The sequence below is a fragment of the Aquila chrysaetos genome, chromosome 3 (assembly GCF_900496995.4).
Source record: "Aquila chrysaetos chrysaetos chromosome 3, bAquChr1.4, whole genome shotgun sequence".
NCBI classification, from domain to species: Eukaryota; Metazoa; Chordata; class Aves; order Accipitriformes; family Accipitridae; genus Aquila; species Aquila chrysaetos.
In genome coordinates, this window is record NC_044006.1 from 515,346 (window position 1) to 535,255 (window position 19,910).

The 19,910-nt window shown below is 64.2% G+C and overlaps 1 protein-coding gene across 1 annotated transcript; it reads left to right on the forward strand.

Moving 5' to 3' along the window:
• Window positions 1-3,897: 3,897 nt before the first annotated feature.
• LOC115338790 (papilin-like) lies at window positions 3,898-10,027 on the forward strand (the record flags this gene model as incomplete). The annotated part of the gene is made up of 7 exons (XM_041122115.1): window positions 3,898-4,021; window positions 4,395-4,535; window positions 4,928-5,068; window positions 5,155-5,600; window positions 6,433-6,597; window positions 6,656-6,812; window positions 9,723-10,027. Coding segments are annotated over 7 exons (1,479 nt in total), but the record flags the coding sequence as incomplete, so codon positions are not given.
• Window positions 10,028-19,910: the final 9,883 nt, after the last annotated feature.

Genomic DNA, 19,910 nt, shown 5'->3' on the forward strand with positions numbered 1-19,910 from the left:
CTGCTGCCAGGGCAGGGGCCACCTCGGTGTCCCACCATGACTGAGCTGCTGCTTCCATGCCGGTGCTGCCGGCGGTGCTTGCCTTTGAGGGTTATTGCCCTGGTCTGACCCTGTAATTGCTCTGCCCCAGTGTGTGGGATGTCCCTTGGTGCTGGCGGTGAGCAGCTGGAGCTGGAAGGCTGTGAGTGTGGATGCCAGCAGCCGGGCTACACCGGAGCAGCTGGACGGGAGCAGATGGGAGCCCAGAAACGGGCTCGTGGCAGGAGATGAGGGGGAAATCGTGGAGGAAGGCGATAACTGCAGGGAGCAACGTGGGTGCCAGCGGGCTTGCTCAAGGTTGTGCCTTGGCCCCAGCGTGCCCGGCTGGCTGCCGAGCGGCCGATCCAGCTGGAGCTGACCCCAGCCAGCCAGAGCAGCTGGAGAGGGACTGAACGTGCTGGCGGCAGGGCCAGCGGCTCCGGCCCACTCAGTCAGCATCGCTTTCCGGAAGACAGAAATGCTTTGGCTCCCATCCCCACTGCGTGGTATTCGGGATGCTGCTGTCCCCACCCTGGCTCTGCCAGGCGCTTCCTTGACAGAGGCCGAGGATGGCCGTGGGCAGCACGAGGGTCTGCCGGCACGGCCACGGGCAGTCCTCCCCATGCCAAGGCACATCCTAGGGGAGGATCCTGGCTGAGGATGCGGGATCAGCAGCCCCGATCCCGATCCCAAAGGCTCTTCCCTGCAGCATTCCTGGGTGGCAGTGCCCACCACTGCTGAGCCCAGTCACGCTGGCTGCACCCAAGCCCCGCGGGTGACTGCGGCTCCTTCATGGCAGCAGGGAAGGTGCCGGAGTCACGTCTCCCTGCCTGCTGAGGGAGGGCAGTCAATGATTAAAAGGGGAGCGTTGCTGGGCCAGGCGAGGTGCCCCTGGGCGGCTAGCTGGCTTCCCGCTGCTGGCCCTGAGTGGGGAAAGCAGGGGACCGTGATAAAGAGGGACACCCGTTCCTCTGGGAGATGTCGGGCCCTGCCAGTCGGCAGCTCAGGGTCCCCGCGCTGTGTCCACGGGCTGACGCACAGGGAATTATCTGACCCCTTTGGGGCTCAGCCGTGCACCCGGCTGGCAGCCAAAGGCCGGTGCACCCCGCGGGCAGGAGGGCTCCTGCCACACTGCTGCGTCCTGCTGCTGCCACCAAGCCCCCCCTGCCTGCCTGCGCTGCCCGCATGGCGCAGACCTTGGCAGCCCCTCTCCTCGCTGCAAAGCCGGAGCCTCACGGCTTGGTGGTGGTGCGTGGAGTGCCCTGGAGACAGGGAAGCACCTGGCTCTGTGCTGGTGTGATTGGTCTTACCTGCTCACCCCATGCAGGACCCCCGGCCCAAGCCAGTCCCGCAACACCCTGAGAGCCGGTGGGATGCGGCCGCCCTGTGCCCCCCCGAGCACTCACCCTTGCCCCCGGCAGCCGCGGTGGCTGGTTGCAGCTGGGCACACAGGGCGAGGATGCCCACGAGCAAAATGCTGGCAGTCTTCATGGTGCTCCCCACGGGTGCCAGATGGCCAGCGCAGGTTGACGGGGGTTTATATCCATGTGGGGCTGGGGAGGGGCCACCGCGCACATAACCTTTGGGTGCCAAAACTCTTGCTGCGTTTCACAGTTGTGCCCGAGGCAGCGACAGCCCCAACGATGTGTTATTGCCTGAGAAATCATTTACCACGGCCCCGTCTCAGCCCCAGAAGCCAGGCTGCAGCCAGGGTGGGGACGTCAGCACCCAACAGCACCCTCCCCGGGGAAAGGGGAGATGCGGCCACTGGCTGGGGCCACCCCCCACGGCCACGGGGAGCCCAGAGGAAGGGGCTGGAGCTCTCTGGCTTGGGAAGGACAGGACAGGGAGAAGGCTGGCACATCCAGAGTGGCCCAGAGGGTGGTGGCTGTCCTGGCAGCATGGCACGGGGGCGTTCTGGGACAGAGCATCTGGGGGCCTGTCCCCGGCCATGCCCAACCCGGAGACCGGGTGCCTGCCTGCCCTGGTCCCAGCCTGGCACCCGCATCATGCTGTGCTTGCCCACGGAGCCGCAGGTGACAGCCGGCCGGGTCCCTGCAGGCGAGCGTGGCCTCGGGGGGAAGCAGAGTGTGGGAAGCCTGTGTGACGTGCCAGGCTGGGCGCACCCGCTGTCCCACGCCGCGCACCGAGCACCATTCCTCTGCGGGGACAAGCGGGCGGCTGGGTGCTGTCACGTCGGCTGGCTCCAGACGTGTCCCGGCAGATGGGTGCTCTGGCGGGGTCAGCACCGGGGCTGCGTTTCACCTCGCCACGCACCGGGACCGGCGGGAGGCGGCCCTGGATGGGGTGGGGAAGCCCAAGGTTAACAGTGCAGGGAGGTCACAGAGAGCTCGGCGCAGCCAAGCGTGCGAAGGGTGACCGTGCCGAGGGTGAGGATCGCTCCGTGCCCATGGGGACCCTGCGGTGCTGCCGCTGCCACACCTTGAGACTCCACCAAGCAGGACCTTTGCTCCCCATCCCACCCAGTGCGAGGGCATGGCCAGGCTGCACGCATCCCTGCCGGGGGGTCTGCACCATGGCACCTCTCACTGCTGAACTGCAGCCACGCCGGCACAGCTCGCTGTGCCCTGCTGAATGGCAAAGGGCACAAGCCGGTGCTGCCGGCAGGTTGGGCAGAGGCAGCCTGGCTTTCTGGGTGCAGGGTGGGGGGCTGGCAGGGCTGCAGCAAGGCACGGGGGGCAGCCCGTGGGCAGAGAGGGGCAGGACTTGGGTTTTTGAGGAGCTGGTGGAAGGGGCTCATCCTCTGCTGGTGCTGGAGACGGGGAGAAAGGCCTCAGCCAGGGTCCCGGTGTGCGGGGGGGGACGCCAGGGACGCTTCCTGCCTGGGGCTTTGTCGCAAGGCCATCGCGGCTGGAAGCAGGCATCTTTGTGCTGAGGCTGACGTGACCTCTGCAGTCTCATAAACGGTTTTACAGCTCAACGGTCGTATTTCCCTGCTTGGAAATTCCTGTTTGCATCATCTCTGCTCCAAGTGGCCAAATGCACTTGTTGCTACAGAAACTCGGGGTCTGAAACAAAGGGAAACATCAGCAAGAAACCCGGGGGCTGTGAAAGCAGTCTTGTCCCCGGTTTATGCCCACGGGGTCCCTCTAAGTGACACGTTTGCCCCGATGTGGCACATGCCGCAGTGCCATGGTGGTGATGTGGAAGTCACCAGTCTCTCTGGAGCAGCACCTTGTCCTTCAGCTGGCGCTGGCGGCTCCTCACTCTGTGGGGCTTCGGCCCCGCGCCCTTCCTCCCCAGGCTACCGCGTGCCCGTCGCGCGTTACGGCCCGTAGCCGCGTGCCGTCAGTGACGGCGTGTTCCGGTCCTGCTGGCACACGGTGGTGTGAAGCTTGGCATGTCCTCCTGCCACCGTGCCCCAGCCATGGGGAACAGTCCCCCCCGGCCTGTGCGGCCCCCTCCCTTCCTGCAGCCCCCTCCCGGCCTGCTGCCCCCCTTCCCTGCCTGCAGCCCCCCTTCCCTGCCCGCTGCCCCCTCCCTGCCTGCAGCCCCCTCCCTGCCTGCAGCCCCCTCCCTCCCTGCTGCCCCCCCGCCTGCAGCCCCCCCTTCCCCGCCTGCAGCCCCCTCCCTGCTGTGCCGCGCAGGTGCCGGGGCTGGGGCTGCGCTCTCCCCCCGTGCCCCCCGCCCGCGGTGCCCGGCAGCTCCGGGGGCCCGATCCCGGCGCGGCATCCCGGGCGGCGGCCGGCAGAGGAGGCTGTTGCTCCGTGGGAGCGGGCCGGGCCGGGGAGCGGGGCCGGGCTCCGCCGGGCTCCGGCAGCGCCGTCCCCGTCCCAGTCCCCGTCCCCGGAGGCGGGGACCGGCCGCGGGGCTCTGCGCCGGCCCGGGCCGGGGCCGGGGCTCCCGGGCTGTACTTAAAAGCGGCCGCGGGCGGCTCGGGGGGCAGCGCCACGATGCCGGGGCTGCTCCTGCTGCTGCTGCTGCTGGCCCCCCCCGGGCCCCCTCGGCAACTGCCGGCCGGCCTCGGGGCTTCTCCTCCCAGGTGAGCCCCGGCCCGGGGTGCGCTCTGAGCTCGGCCCCGCTCCCCGCCAACGCCCCGGTGTCCCCGGTGTCCCCTCGCCCTCCCGGTGGGGGTCCGCTGGCGGGGCCGGGGCGGGGGGGGGAGCAAGGGCTCCGAGCTGGCACGTCCCGCCGGGAACCTCCCGCCCGGCCCCGCGGTCCCCGCCTGCCGCAGAGCCCGCACCCGAGCGGCAGGGCTGGACCCCCCCACGGGAGCGGTGTGTCCCCCCCCCGGGGCCGCCTCACCCGCCGGCAGGTCCCGAGGAGCTGGACGGCCCCGCCGGCGGGGGTGGGGGGTGTCCTGCCCAGGGTGGGGGGCCCGCCTTCGCACCCTAACCCCCTGCCCACCCTCGTAGGGAAGCGCGGCGAGTGCCCCCCGCCCAGCAGGATCCCCCCGCAGCCCTGCGACAGGTTCTGCTCCTCGGACGAGGACTGCCCGGGCAGCGAGCGCTGCTGCAGCACCGGCTGCGGACGGGAGTGCCGGCTCCCCGCCGGAGGTGAGGGGGTCCCTGCCACCCCCCCCCAGCTGCCCTGAACGAGCCCGTGCTCTGTCCTTCAAGGTGGGGCGGGGGGGGGGACACGACACGGACTGCAGCCACCTCGGGGAGCGGGGCCTGCAGCCCTGCCAGCCCCCTGCCCCGTCCCGGGAATGCACCGGGGCTGGGGTCTTCCGAGCACAGCCACTGCCCGTGGGGTGCATCACCCGCAAGGGCCGGCGTGGGTGGCCCCTGCACCCGATCCCCCCCGCTCTCAGCCCCTCTGGTGTAGGGGGACAGGGGTGCCCGTTGCTCCCTGCCCGCGGGACCTGGGGGTGGGCACCCTGGGGGTGGGCCGGGCGGTGGGAACGGGCAGGGGCCAGCGGGGCTCTGACCCTGCTGATCACCCCCAGCCAAGAGGGGCTTCTGTCCGCGGCTGGACCCTAACCTGGTGACCATCTGCCTGGTGGAGTGCGGCAGTGACAGCAAGTGCCGAGGCACGGAGAAGTGCTGCAACATGGGCTGCCACATCCACTGCACGCAGCCGGTACCAGGTAAGGGCGGCCGGGGGGCTCGGTGGGAGAGGGGCCGCGGCTAGGACAGACCCCACGTGTGAGCCGGTCTCCTTTCCCACCTGCAGCCAAACCGGGCGTCTGCCCCAAGAGAAGGGTGCTGCAGACCTTCGCCCCCTGCAACAGCTCCTGCAGCGATGACACCGACTGTCCTCGCCATGAGAAGTGCTGCTTCACAGGCTGCGGCCGCGGCTGCCTGCCTCCGGTCAGAGGTACCGGGCTCCCGCTCCTGCCCGCTGGTTGGGACCACCGGCTGGGTCCTGCTGCCTCCAACGGCCCCGTGTCCTCGGGTAACATCTGTCACCTCCCGCCCGTGCCTGGCCCGTGCAGGGGACACTTCCGTCACTACGCCTACAACCCTGCCACGGGGACCTGCCAGCCATTCATCTACAGCGGCTGTGGGGGGAACCCCAACAACTTCAGGACGATGGAGGAGTGCCAGCAGGTCTGCCAGCAACTGGGTGAGAGGAGGGGCTGGACTGGGCCAGACTGGGCTGCCCCTGCCCCGGCAGAGGTGAGGGCTGGGCAGGGGGTGGGAGCACAAAGCTGAGCTGCCTGCAGCCGGGCAGCTGGACCCAGAGGGTCTGCTGGCCTCCCCATGGAGTGAGAGCAGCCTCCCTGCAGCAGGGAGAGCAGCAGCATCCCACATCGCTCCAGCACACGGCGTCCCTTGGCCCCAGCACACGGCATGGTGGCCTCCGGGTGTTTATGCTGGGTGATTTCAACCAGCTCAGAGCTCCGTCCTGGGAGGTGGCGTCATCTTTGGTCAGAACCAGGCAACGGTGTTAGTAATCATAATTTTGCAGCCTGATTATCAAAGTAGGAAACCTGACCACTGAGGCACTCAGCCTGCATGGGCAGGGGGAAAAGCCTGCTCTTGCAATTTGCCTTCCCACATCCCTGCCGAAGGCATTTGGCACAGGGTGTGTGCTTGGGAGAGTAGGCGCTGGTGGAGCCGTGGTGGCCCCAACGGGGGGGGGGGCAGGGGGGGCGGCACTGTGTGGGCACTTGCCCGGTTGTGACACTCGTTTCCGAGTGGAGCCACAGGCGGTTGGGGCTGTTGGTGGTTGAACAGCCACCGCAGCTGCTCGGCTTCCCTGGCACGGCAGTTGTGTCTCCATGCAACACCGGAACCACGAGAGCTGCTCCCGGCTGTGCCACATCCCTGGGGGTGCGGGCCGGGGGGGCAGCCCATGCCCGGGTCTGGGGGGCAGAAGCTGGGGGGGGTGAATGCACTGGGGGTGAGTGGAGCAGCTGGTCCGGGGCCAGCTCTCCTCCCCAGCACCCCGCTGCCTCCCCCTGCCCTGCCTGCACCCCCATCCTCACTGTCCCCTTTTGTCCCCCAGGGAAAGCCAAGGAGTGACCCTGAGGAGGAGGTGGCAGCGGGGCCTGGACCCCCTGCAGGACTGGCAGCGCGGGGGGCCGGGGTCTGCGGCGCTGCTGGCTGCTGCGCTCTGCCCCATGCAATAAAGCTGCCAGGACGCCTGGCTTGCAGCAGCACAGCCTCCACTGTCTTGCCTGACCCGCACCTCCACGTGCTCCCCAGCGCCTTCCCGCTTTCCTTCCCAGCCACGTCCACCTGTGCTGGAGCTGCGAGCCCAGACCCTGGCAAAGCCTGGGGACCCCGTGCCTGGCATGCGGGGCGCAGGCTTGCTCATGGTGGCCAGTGGCCCCAGCCAGCCCCTCTCGCCAGGCTTTCAGCCCAGCCTCCCCCAGCAGGCAGCTGGTGCGGTGGCCCCAGCACTTCATGCAGCTGCACGGAGCCGGGCAGCACCGACCTTGGTGTGAAACATCCCTCCTGGATACGGCCCCTTCCCTGGTCCATGGGGGTCCTGTGGGCACAGCCCCCGGCACTGCCCTGGCCGAGCACCCGCGTCCGCTCACTCCCAGCTCTGTCCTTGGGGAGAGCATGGCCGGGGGATGCAGGTCACGCTGCTGTGCCGGGGGTGGGACGGGGTGCGGGTGCCCGCTCCAGTGCCAGCCTCCGCTCCTGCTGCCAGCTGGACTCCAGGCTGGGGCTGAGGGTTTGTGTCCTTCCCTGCTCGGTGCCATCCCGCAGCGCCAGCTGAGCCCGGTGCCTCTCCCGGGAGCTTCCACGTTCCCGCTGCCGTCCGGAGCTGGTCCTGGTCTCGGCGTGGGCAGCGGGCGCAGGGTGCGGCTGGGGCAGGTGCAGAAGCGGCTCCCATGGGGGTGGCACTGTCCCTGCCTGGCACCCCTGCCTGCACGCCGGGGACCTGCAGGTCTTCCCCAGAAACATCTCCTGTCAGCACTGATATCATCTTATTAATTTGCTAATTAATGAGAGCCCAGAGAGGGGAGTGGGCTGTGCATGAGTGCGCTGCCTGCAGGTGCTGGGGATGTTCCCGGGAAGGCTGAGCAAGGGCACAGAGTGGCATCTGCCGGGCACGGGGGCGATGAATCACGGAGCGGCCGCAGGATAGCCCTTGCTCCGGGCATCACTCCAGGCATCACCGGGGAGCTGGTGCCAAACTGGTGGGTGATGCCCAGCTGCTCTGGCAGTGCCTCAGTGCCCCCGGTCCCCCAGGGACAGGTCTGGGGAGCTGAGGCTGGGGGACCCGAGTGCCTCGAAGGTGGCGTTTGCTCAGGGGGAGCAGGTTTTTGTGTCAAACCAGCAGCAGCCGGACGGTGCCGTGCACGCTCCCTCCCCACGTGCTGCTGGCTGTGGCCGCTGGCGAGCTCTGCAGGCAGAGACAGAGAGGAACTTGAAACAGAAAAGATGAAAACCTCCTGAAAGTGCCAATTTATTATTCAGCTCCCTCCACACCTGCTCCCGCTCAGCCCCGAGCCGGCGCCGCGGCTGCTGCCGGCTGCCGGGATGAAAGTCCCTGTGTGAGGCAGGCGGGGGGGGGGTGACACCCTATTACCAGCAGCCCACCCCAGCACCCTGTCCCCAGCACCCTGTCCCCGGAGTTGGTGGGGGCTGCGGCTGCTGCACGGGGAGCTCAGGCAGGGCTGCAGCGTGTGGCCCCAGGGCTGTCCCCCGGCTCGGGGCAAGGAGGGTGCCCAGGCCCCCCCCTCAGCCCCTTGTCAGGCTGTCCCCCACGATCCGGCTCTTGGGAGTTAACGGCACCGGCTGCCTGAACGCGGCACAGAGGCGGCTGCTCCATACCAGCTCTAATAGCTCCTATCCATAACCGCCGGCCGCCAGGTGCGGTGAGACCGAGATGGAGGCACGGGGTGGGGGCCAGGGCTGGGATGGCGACGGCTGCCTGCGGCAGGCGGCAGCCCCGGCCCTGTGCCACGCGGCGCAGCCCGGCCGGCGGCACGGCCATGCATGGCGCGCCGGCTGGCGGCACGGGGAAGGCGGCCTCCCAAAATGGGGTTTTTATTACAGCCATACATCACCGCGGCGGCCTGATGCGGGCAGACGGCGGTGATTTTTCTTCATGGTTTACAGACAAATGAGGGGAAGGAAAATTGATGTGAACTTTGCTATAGTGAGAGGTCGGGTGCGGGCAGGGAGCTGGTTACGGATGAGCTGGGGGCTGCTGGGGCCACCTGCCCCCGGGCCCCTCCGGGCCCCCTTCTCCAGGCTGGATGGATGGGAGCACCGGCAGCAGTGGGACCGGGAGCATCACGCCCGGTGTGGGGACCGTGCCGCTGCTCCATGTCACTGGAGGAGGGGAGGGCTCTGGCTGCCCCAGCTCCCCATCACCCGCAGCGTGGCCCTGAGCAGGCGGCTGCGCCTGTCCCTTGTCGGAGGGATGCTTGGCTGCTCAGGGGGGAGGACCACATGGGCAGGGTTATTAATTCCAGCAGATATTCATTAGCACTGCAAACGTGGTTTAGATGTGCAGCATCGGGCGGGCTTCTGTCACCGGCTTCTGGCGAGATCTCGACTGCTTTCACCACAATTAAAGTTGCCTCCAAACACCACGGTCCTGCCCAATATAAGATAACAGTTAATACCCTCAAATAGCAACTATCAGCTTCTCCATAAGGCCCATAAATATTAATACAATTCTAATTAGTTCCTTTAAATACATTGCCTAAATTAAGCATTTCCTCGGCAATAAATCAGTGCCGGTTTGACACCCTGCTCACACGTGTTAAGCAGATCATGAGCTCTCCCCGCCTGCCCCATGGCCAGTCCCTGCCTGCCAGAAGACAGGGCCCATGGCAGCCTGGGGCTGTGCCGTGCCGGGCCGTACCATGCTATGTGAGGGCTGGTGGTGCCCAGCCGGTGGTGCTCCCGCTTTGGGAGTTTCAAGCTTCGGCATGGGGAAAGGCAGGTAGGTAGGTTTTGGGGCTGGAGCAGCCACGAGCCGTCCCACACCGGGAGGGGTGCTGGTGTCCGCCGTCAGTGATTTCCCACCATCTGATCCCGCACCCCAAAGAGGGTAGCTGGTGCTGCTGGCGGGATCTTGTCAAGAGACTGCAAGAGCACAGTTTGAAAGCGCCTGATAAAACCCCACAGTCACAGATATAAAAATAAACCAACCATTAGATTCAAAAGAGGAAAGGGAGCCCAGGCTTCACTGAACAAGCAGAAAGTGCCCTGCGACCTTAATCAGGAGTAATATTGTTAATACATTTTTCCCCAGGTGCACCCAGATTTGCATTCCCAGCAATTTGCACAATAATGAGGCGAGCTGACCATGCCTCACCCTGGCAGCAATCACCTCCAAATCGATGGCGCTGTGCCGGCAAGCTCGTCTGAAAGCTCGTCTGCTCCAGCTGCAGCGGTGCCGCGTGTCCCCGGCACTGCTCTGCCCCGGCCACCCTGGCACACCTGCAGCCCCCCGGGAAGGGCCGGCCGCCTCGGGGGGCTGCGCGGCTGCAGGGACCTGCCGGAGGGTGCTGGGGGCGGCCGGTGTGTGCGGGAGCCGTGTGCCCAGGCGAGCCCACCGCCGCCTCCCTGGAGCCTGGCTGGGTGTTTCTGCCCCGTGCCAGCCTCTCCTGGCCTTCATCCCCAGCTGAGTCATCCTCCTCCTCCTCCTGGGACGTGGCAGCAGTGGCCGTCCTGCTCAGAGCTCTCCCCTGAGCTGGTGGAGACGGGATCCCTTCAAAGGTGCTCGTGCGTGCTGTGCGTGGGGGGGGGGGGGGGGGGGGGAGTGTGCACGGGGGTGAGCATGTGCACATGGGGGCAGGCGCGGGGGTGAGCGTGCATGGGGGTGAGCGTGCATGGGGGTGAGCGTGCGCGCAGGGGCATGCACGGGGTGAGCGAGCGTGGGCTGAGGGCACAGGCTGCAGGTCTGAGTAGGGGGGACGCGGCGTGCATCCTCCCTGCGCTCTGGCGTTGGTGATACTGGAAAAGAGCAAATACCAAACTCATTTGCTTGAGCAGAAATTAATACGGTGTGAAGCCTGTAGTGGGTGATTTAAGAAGTGCATTTAAAATCTCAACACAAATAGATTTTTTTTATAAGGTCAGGAGAAAGATTAAATGCTACAGACAAGCACAGCACTTGCCATTTCCAGCATCGCTTTTACCATAAATATTTTGGGCTGGCGCCGTGTCCCTGTGCTGCCCACGTGGGTCAAAGCCCGCTCGCCGTGGCACGGCAAGAGCTGCTCCAGGCGCGGCGCGGTGCTGGGCGAGCAGTGATGTCCCCAGGGAGGGCATGACGTCTTGCCGTCCTCTTCCTCACGCTGGCAGCCCCGATCTCCGCCGGCACGTGGGAGCAGCCAGCGATGCGTCATGGCCGTGGAGAGAGGAGAGGAGGTGCATGGGGCCACGCTGCCGGCGGCACTGGAGGGAGCAGCCGCGGCCACCCCAGCCCGAGCAGGATCTGGCCCCAGAACCTCTCTGGTGCTGCCGCCAGCCTGCAAAGGTGCCGGTGGTGCAGGAGGCGGGGTGGGGAGTCGCGCAGCCCAAGCTGTGGTGCCAGCCTGGCGGGGCGTGCGCCCGCTGCCAGCTCCCAGCTCCCCCTCCCATGGCCCGGCAGGGACCAGGATTGATGACAAGAGATTTGAAAGGCTCCAAATGTGGAGGTTATATCGCTGAGCCACCCCCATCCATCATGAGACGTTCATTATTAAGTAACACCCTGCACGCCGGGCTGATTTCACACCTTATCTGAACCCAGCAGCTGTGCCCTAAATCCTGAGCACCGCGACTGTCTGGAGGAATTCGGCTGCCTGTGCTTAAAATTAGTGTTAGCATCTATCATTTCCCCACACCAAATGGCTTTTGTGTCGGCACTTGGCAGCGCTCATCCGTCACCAGGGCTCTGGGCTGCCCAGCTCCGTACCCTCTCCGTCACTGTCACAGGACCCCTCGTTGGCAAAATGTCACCCAAAGGACAAGTGCAACAGCTTCTCTCCCTTCTGCCATGGCCGGTGGCACTGCCGGTGGTGAGGGCGTCCTCCATCCCTTGGTCACGGCAGGCACCGGCTCTGCTCCCGGCGGGGTTGTCCCAGTCCCTCCAGTCCCTCCATTCCCACCGCAGCCAGGCACGTGGCACGGGCACAGCCTGCAAACCCTCCCCTGGGCACGGCGGCCTCTCCCCTCCCCGGCTCGGTGGCTCGCCGCCTCCCGCGGTGCCGCGGTGCCGTGGTGCCAGCCGCAGCCGCGTGGCCGGGCCCCTCCTGGCCGCTGCTGCCGGCAGCCATCCCTGGCGAGGAGCTCCTGCCAGGCAGGTGATGCTGGAGCTGTCGGCGTGATGAAAAGCCTCCCGCAGCAATGCAGATAACATACAAGCACAGGTCAGGCGAGGCCCGTGTAGCCCATCCATCAGGCACAGCAGCTACAGGCGCTCCCCGTGCCACCATCTGATGCACGTTATCCGGCACAAATGTGTTTCTTCCCCCAAGGTTAAACGGATGAGTGAGGTTCAGGCACTGACAGCTCTGCCTGCCCCGTGCAAGCGATAAATGAGCTGGAAGAACCAGAGGGAAAAAAAAGGTTTGTTTTCTGTCAAATGCTCCTTTTGATGGTGCTGGCATGAGGATGGCAGCAGCGTGGAGATGGGCACAAGGATGGGGATCCGCTCCCGGTGCTGCCGCGGTGCAGTCAGCGATGGGCACCGTTGCAGCCGTGTCGGGTGCCACCGTGTCGCCAGCGGTGATGGATAGGTGAAAGCAAGGGCTGAAGCACCAAGCGGCCCCGGCGGTGTAGCCCCAGCATGCTGCTGAGGTGCGCTGGGGCCAGCGGGGATCCGGTGGGACGGCAGCGAGCCAGCACGTCCCCCCCCGCCGGCTCCCACCGACGGCCCCAGGAGCGGTGTCGCGGCGTGGCGGAGCTGGCGCTGCAGGGGCCGGCGCTGACCTCTGCGTCTCCTGGTCTGTCCCAGCTTGTGATGGCCAAGGCCTGATCCTGCCTGGGACTGCCCGCCTGCTTTGCGTGCTGCCCACAGCCACGGCTGAGCCACGGTGCCCCGGGGAGCGTGCCGGGTGGGGGTCCGCCTCCCCACGCGACGTCCCTGCCAGGCTGCCGCTGCCCTCGCTCAATGTCACACTTGGAGCCTGTCAACTTGAAAAAAGGTTTGCAGCCGATAAGCGATCGGGCTGTCAGCTGCGGAGTGCCGCTTGCTCGTGATTTACTGCAACGTCGCTAACGGAGCACAGATTTTTCTTAATCTAAATTGAAAACTACTCAAGTAGAAAAATAATTTCATTGCTTCATCTTGAAAGCGGGGGGAGAGGAAGGGGAAGAGCTGTGCCAGGACAGGCAGGTCTGGGGCTGCCTGTGCCCCCCGCGCCCCCCGCGGGTCCGCACCCCAGCCGGGCAGGGCCAGCCCCGTGCCACCAGCCCCTGTCGCCTTGGGTAGCTCCTACGCCAGGGACAAGCGGCAGCTTCTCCGGCTCGGGCAGTAAAACCCTGTTGCCATGCCCCCTGCCCAAGCCAGGCGGGAGCCACTGGCAGGTGCCCGGGGTTAAGTGGGAGGCAGGAGCTGTGTCCCTATCCGTGGGGCACAGGAGAGGCCTCGGGGCATCCCTGTGGGGACACTGGGCAGTGCCATGCCCCTGCAGCACCCTGGAGTAGCACAGAGGTGGCGTGGAGCCGCGGTGCTTCGCCGTGCCACCGCGCTCGCCGTGCCACCGTGCTTTGCTGTGTCCCGGTGCTCACCGTGCCCCAGTGCTTTGCTCTGCTGTGGTGCTTTTCTGCGCTGCAGCGCTCACCATGCCCTGGTGCTTTGCTGTGCCGCGGTGCTTCGCTGTGCCCCGGTGCTTCGCTGTGCCCCAGTGCTTCACTGTGCTGCGGTGCCTTGCTGTGCCACGGTGCTCCCTGTGCCACGGTGCGGCATGGCAGAGCAGGGCAAGGTGCATCTCGGGTGTGCGGGTGCCTGCGATCCCAACAAGGAGGCTTTGACAGTGACGGTCTCCGCTGGTGCTTTGGGTCCAGCGTGCAATCCAGCTGGCAAAGCTGCACACCCATGGCCCCGTGGACGTGCCGACACGGTGGGTCTGTGGAGGCTCCTGGGGCTCTGGGGTGAGCACCCGAGTCAGCCCTGCATTTGGGAAGGGACCGTGCCGGCTGCCCCGGTGGTTGGGCACACTGTGTGTGGCAGTGTCATGGGGATGCCGGAGCAGCCACCGTCCTCACCACACGGTGCAGGAGGCGCCGGCTCTGCCAGGCTGCAGGCAGGGTCTCGCTTTCAGCAGCATTGAAGAGCTCATGCTCTGCTTGGAAAGAGTCTTAAAACATTGGGTCCCCCCGACTGCCCCAGCTCCTTATTAGGGGCCAACAGCACTGGTGGGGATTCAGCAGGTGAGCCACGGGCAGACAGACACACGCGTGCCCAGCGGTGCCGATATGCCCAGCCCATACCGATCCAGATTTGCAGCACTGAATACCAGGAGGGGCTGGGAGCAGGAATGGGAATCAGCTGTGCCGGCGTGGGGGTCCCGGAGCACGGCTGTGCTGGCGGGGGGCTGGGCTCGTCCCTGCAGGAGCAGAATACGGCCATTCCCCACCATCTGGGAGCTGGGACAGGCCGTGGGGAGGGGGCACCCACCAGGGCTCTGCTCTGGGGCGGCAGGGCACAGCCTGGTCCCGGCCCCGCTCGCCGCCTGCCGGGCTGTGCCGCAGGCCCCCGGTGCTGGTGGACACTGGCACAGGCGGGGACACGCTGCCTTGCAGAGGGATCGGCAATTTGGAGTGCAAGTGAATTCTGGGAGCATTTGCTGAGCTGGATAATAACGTGCCCAGTGAGCTGCATCCCAAGCACGCCACCAAATTAAAGAAATTTTTTTCCCCTTTAATTTAAAAGTCACCGTTGGGAAATCTCTGTCGGCCTCCGCAGTGATTTCCCCCCAGGCTGCCTTTCTGGAGAAATCTTTAATTTTGATTGTCACACTTTGTGGAGTTTAACTCGGGGAAGCAGAGCCATAAATAAGGTGCCACTCTGGCATGGATGCTCCAGCTGTGCTGGGACAGCGAGCAGCACCGGAGCGGGCGGGAAGGAGGGAGCAGCCTGGCCACAGCCACGGCCACGGCCACAGTCATGGCCACAGCCACAGCCACCCCAGCGGGGCTCGCGGGCACTGGCCACCCTCGCCCCTTGCACCCCTTCCCCTGCTTTCCCCCCTGCCCACCCTCTCCTCTGCTCACCCCAGCCCATCACAGCCTGATTTCACAGGTCAGCTCCTTTTAATTAGCGAGGTCCCATCCCCCCCCGCCCGCCTGCTAAACGAATTGGCAGGTTCATGAAAATCTCATTAACCTTAATGCCACAGCTGGCTTCTCCCGCCGGCACCTGCACCTCCCGGCCCCTGCGGTGCTGGCCGGCTCGGCAAGCGCTCTGCCGTGGCACCCCGGCACCCCACAACCTGGGACCCAGCACCCCAGGACCCAGCACCCCGGGACCCTGGCCAGGAGCCATGGCAGGCATTGCACCAAAGCCCTTTGGGCTGGGAAGGTGGCACCAGAGAGGGAGGGCAAAGGCTGCAAGTTTTGCTCCGTGCTCTGCTCTGTCACCGGGGTGCCTGGCCCTCGCAGCCCCGGCTCGGCCGGCCGTGGTGCTGTGCCATGGGGCTGGAGCAGGCGTCGCGGTCAACCCAGGGTGGGAGGCAGCTCCTGGGGCCGTCCCGGTGTCTCCGCTGCCTCCAGCTTGGTGGAACCAGCGTGCGACCCCAGAGAAGGGTCTCTCCTCTCCCTGCTGGGGCCTTGGGAGGGAATCGCCTGGCAGCTCCCTTAGCAATTAAGAAAAAGGGAAAGAAATGCAGGCACCTCCCTTTCGGCACGGAGCCGGCGCGGCGGTGCCGGGGTGAGCTCTGGAAAGGTTACAGCCCATTTGCATTTTACCCTTCGGTAATTTCAACGCTTACGGGTGCAATTAAGAGGCAAGCCTGGCGTTATGAAGCTATCAGTGTGGAGAGACCTGAATACTAACAAACTCCCGTGCGCGCTCCCATCCCAGGCCATCCGATCTATCCGTGATAAAGCCGCAGTAATGCTGGCGGATTTCTACTGGCCACAGTAATGGGCCTCGACCACATTCGACGCACATTTTTTAACTAGTCTGATAGCCCAGTCCTCCCCAAGCCATTCAGGGGATGGGTTCGGTGCTCGCTGCGGGCAGGACACAGACAGCCACGGAGGCGAGCTGGCGTTGGCGTGGCAGGATGGCGGCCACGGCAGAACCGGGGCTGGACACGTGCCGTGCTCATCGCCCCAACAAAGCGTGTGATCCAACGTTGCTCTCTGGAAGAAGAGCCCCAGGCATGCTTTGTTTTACAAGCAAACCGCCGATGTGGCAGTGCTGGCCAGACCCAGACACCCGGCACGGCCCCGGTGGCACGTCCCTCCCGCGGGATGGGGGCTCCTCCGCGCTTGGCAGCCCCCTGCCCTCCCGCGGGGGGACGGGGGGGCTCTGCAGCCATTCCCCTTCTCCTGCTTCAGTGGGATGCCGGGCTTGGAGAACGGCCGTCTTCCCCTTTAAGCTTCATCCCAGTTTAATTGGATAGTTTTGAGCCCCGGCTCATGATTTCTGCAGCAATTTGGTCTGAGATTTCTTTCTTTCCCTCCATTATCCACTCTGATTAACTCAGCTGCACCTGTCAGCTTTTATTCGGCGGCGCGGGGAGCGCCTGCAAGAACCTGTTAAAATGCATGAGTTTTATCACAGCCACTCTTTCCTGGCCAGCGATGCTGAACTGGGAGGGAAGGGGCTGCAGGGAGCGGGGCTGCGGCAGCGGGGAGCAGCCGTGGGTTGCGGGAGCCCCCGAGGCTGGGGTGCGGGTGCTGCGGCGGTGCCGGCGTCCCCCTCTCCGTGCCGGCAGCGCGGGGGAGCCCGGTTGGGAGCTGGCCCAGGCTGGTGGCAGTGGGGAGCCCGTGGGGTGCAGGCAGCTGCGGGCAGGGCCCTGCTGCCACCCTCCGCTGCCAGGGTGCTCGGTGGCTGCAGCTTTTCCGCTTTGCAAATGCTCATTTTACATTCCAGCTATAACTTGTTCCCTTTTTCTCATTTTAATAAAAACGAAAGCATCCGGAAACACTGCTGCACCCAAGAAAGAGCGAGATCTGACATAATTAAAAAGTGGCTTCAATCAGGCTGTTTTCCTAATGGTTTGTCGTATCAGCCCACACCGCCCTGCACCCCCCTGTGCTCCCAACCCCCTGAGGCATCATTTACATTTCTTAATAACCCCTCATTAATATTCATGACGTGGGGAGGGTAATAACGGCTGAGTGCACACCACTAATTCAATTTCAGCGAGCCTCAGTGTGTTTAGTTAATCACCGGGGGACCAGGGTTACTCAGTACAATTATTTATTCGGAATTAGATCTTGAGGCATCTGGATTGAAACCTGAACTCGGAATAAAATTAAACCGGGATTCTCCTCCTTGCCCCCTCCTCCCGCCACCGCTCCCAGCTGTGGTGCTGAGCATCCCCCCACTGCCCTGCTGTGCTGAGCCGAGGAACCGTTGTTTCCATACTGGCACTCGTGCCACGCTGCCAGGACCATCGCGGTGGCTGCGGCTTCTCCCCATAGCCGGTGGCTGCTGGGTCCTGGCTCCTCCGTGCCCGTCCCCAGGGCCAGAGCCACAGCCAGGGACGTCGTGGTGCCAGCTAAGCCGCCAGCAGCCCTCTGCGCCTGTTTGTGCTGGTGTGGTTAGGGGAAAGGGGTCGGGAAAGGTCTGGTTTGGGCTGTCCTGAGACACCCCGGAGCCCTGGGGGTGTCCCCGAGGGAGTGGGGAAACGTGCTGTAGGTCCCATCACCTCCAGCCTGGCAGTCCTGCGGCTGCAGGGACACAGTCAGCCCCGAGGGCACCGGCGATGCCCCGGCCCCTGCCAAGGGTGGGTGCCTGGGGATGTGGAGCCAGGCTTCTGCTGGGGTCCTCGCTCTCCTGACCAAGCTAAGTCGCAGGGTTTGCTCCAGCCTGTCCAGAGCCTCCAGCCCCTTCCTGCAGCTCCCCCGGAGAGGCTGGTGCGGGCCCCAAGCAGAGCCCACCACCCAGGGCGACCGGCTGGTCCCCATCCTTTCATTTCCTTGAGGGCTTTTTTTATACTTTGATTTTGCTCTTGGTTTTGCTTTTTAAGTCAATATTTTGTCCCTGTGCTCCAACTCCCCTTATTGGATAAAACCTCTCTGTTATTGAATCCTGCCCTGCAGCAGCTTGGTGGGAATTGGGTTTCCTGGGCAGCAATACGGCCATTTCGGAGTGTGATGAGGCCGGCAGAGCACGGGGACAGGAGGGGGCGCGGGAGGAGCTGGTGGCTGTTTCAAAGACAACTGCACGGTGCTGCGCTCTGCGGTTCCCCACACTGCCTTCCTCTCACCCAGCACCCCCAGGGCTCGCAGCGCTGGGCAAAAACTTCACAGCAAAGGGAAAGCCTTTGCAGGTTACTTCTGGATGTTGTTTGCAGATAGAGCGGGGCTTTAAGGACAGCCTGGGGACAAGGGGTGCGTGGGCCGGGAACCTTCCCACGGCAGCACGATGGCTCGGCGGATCCGTGGGGCTCCTGCCCGCTCTCCGCTGCCATCCGCCTCCTGTGCTGCCGCCTGCCAAGCCCTGCCATAGCCGGTGCTCCGGCTACGTCCCCAGCCACATCCCAGGGGCTTCGACTGTCCTCCCCGTGTGGCAGAAGGGACGGGAGGTGCTGGCGCCCAGCCTCTGGTCTGCATTCATTCCTTTCAGCGCTGGTGCTTTCACAATTGATTTGCTTTCACAGGCGTGGGGTGGTGGGCCGTGCCTCTGCTGGATTTCCAGCCGTCAGGGTGAGAAACGGCACCTGAGCTTTTGTGCCTTTCCCACGAGGCTATAGATTCCCGGCTATCAAGTTTTATTTAAGTCAGTTAACCCAGCGGCCACTTCTCAAATTCCTGACTTTGTTTTTCTGAACGTCCCCCCTGGCCTCACGGTCCTTCCAGGGAAGGGAATCGACCATTTTCTATCCCTTTGTCTAATGAGGAGAAGCTTCAGGCGGGAGGTGCCGGCCTCGCAAGCTGTGTTCATGTTTCTTTTCTCCGATTTGAAGATTATTGCCTTTGCCCTCCCCCAACTCCCCCACCCAGCGCTGGGCGCGTTTCCCTGCCTGCGTTTGCACACCGATGCTGTCAGCAAACCCTCGGTGTCCCAGGGCTGCTGTCGCTCTGCCTGCCGCACGCCGAGGCCAGCAGCCCCCCACAAATCAAAGGACCGATAAAGGGGTGTTTGCGGCTTGTGAGCCGGCGGCGTGGTTGTGCCGTGCCCCCCCGTGCCAGCGCTGCACACCAGCTCCTGCCGCTGGGTCTCCTGGCTCCGCGCCGTGGGTGCGATCACGGTGCCCGGTGTTTCCATCTTTAGATGGAGGGTCAGTTCTTATCTCCCGCTGCACTTCATGTGTTTTACAACTGCTCGTTGCTTTTATTGCCGTCGCTGGTCAGGCTTCCCAATAGCCGTATCACATCCCCAAGTATGTGTCAGTACTCCTGGTGTGACTGCGAATGTTCTGGTTTCACAGCTGGTGAATTATCTGAACGCCCAATAAAGGAAAGCCAGCTGATCCAATAATTATCTTCTATTTATCTCGCCTTTAACATGCAGATTTGTTGAGTTAATTTTGTCATGACTGATATCTCCTATATTTTAGTGAAACAACGGGGGATGCGAGGGACTTCTTTGAAAACATTATATATATTTTTAATTTCATGAGTGTTCTCAAACCAGACTCCTACTGAGATAACTGCATAATAGCTACAATCATTGTTATGAAAAATTATTTTAGCTCGAAACTGTTTTTTAAAGCATAGTTGAAATAAGTTCAATAAGATTTTGGCCAAGTTGACTCTCTTCTAATTATTCATATTTGTTAAATTGAAAAATGCCTCTATCTGTCTGCGGTTCTGCATCTTGTTGAATCACAGAACTATTTGTCACGACCTCAGCAAACAGAGGGACTGTCACGTCCCCTCCTGCTGCATTCAGTGCTCAGTTATTGGCCTGTTTTCAAGGTGACAGCGGTTAATGATGCTGTATATAAATAGAATTGTGTTGTCAATACACGCTGGCAACAGCCTCCTGCATTTCCAAGCCTGCCTCAGCCCCGGGAAGGATCCGCAGAAGGTTACGGAAAACGTGTCAAAAGAAACCACTGGTTTTCGGTGCCTCCGCTCCGCAGCGGTGAGGGTCAGCTCCTGGGGGGGCTCCGCTGGAACGCCCCACTCCCCCCCCCCCCGGGGTGACGGCAGCCCCGGTCCCCCGCAGCTCCCGGCTCCGGTGGCACAGCTGCCGACGGGACCCCAGGTCCCGCTTCACCGGGGGCACCAGGCGCTCGCCCTGCTCCCCCCCCGGCGCACGGCCGCCCCGCGGGGCTGCAGCTGGGGGCAGGGAGGGTCTCCGAGGGCTCGGGGGGGGCCCTGTCACCCCGGAGGGGGCTCGCCCTCTCGCTGTTCTGCAGCAGGCAGCACACTTTGCCACTCTCCCCCCCCGTCTCC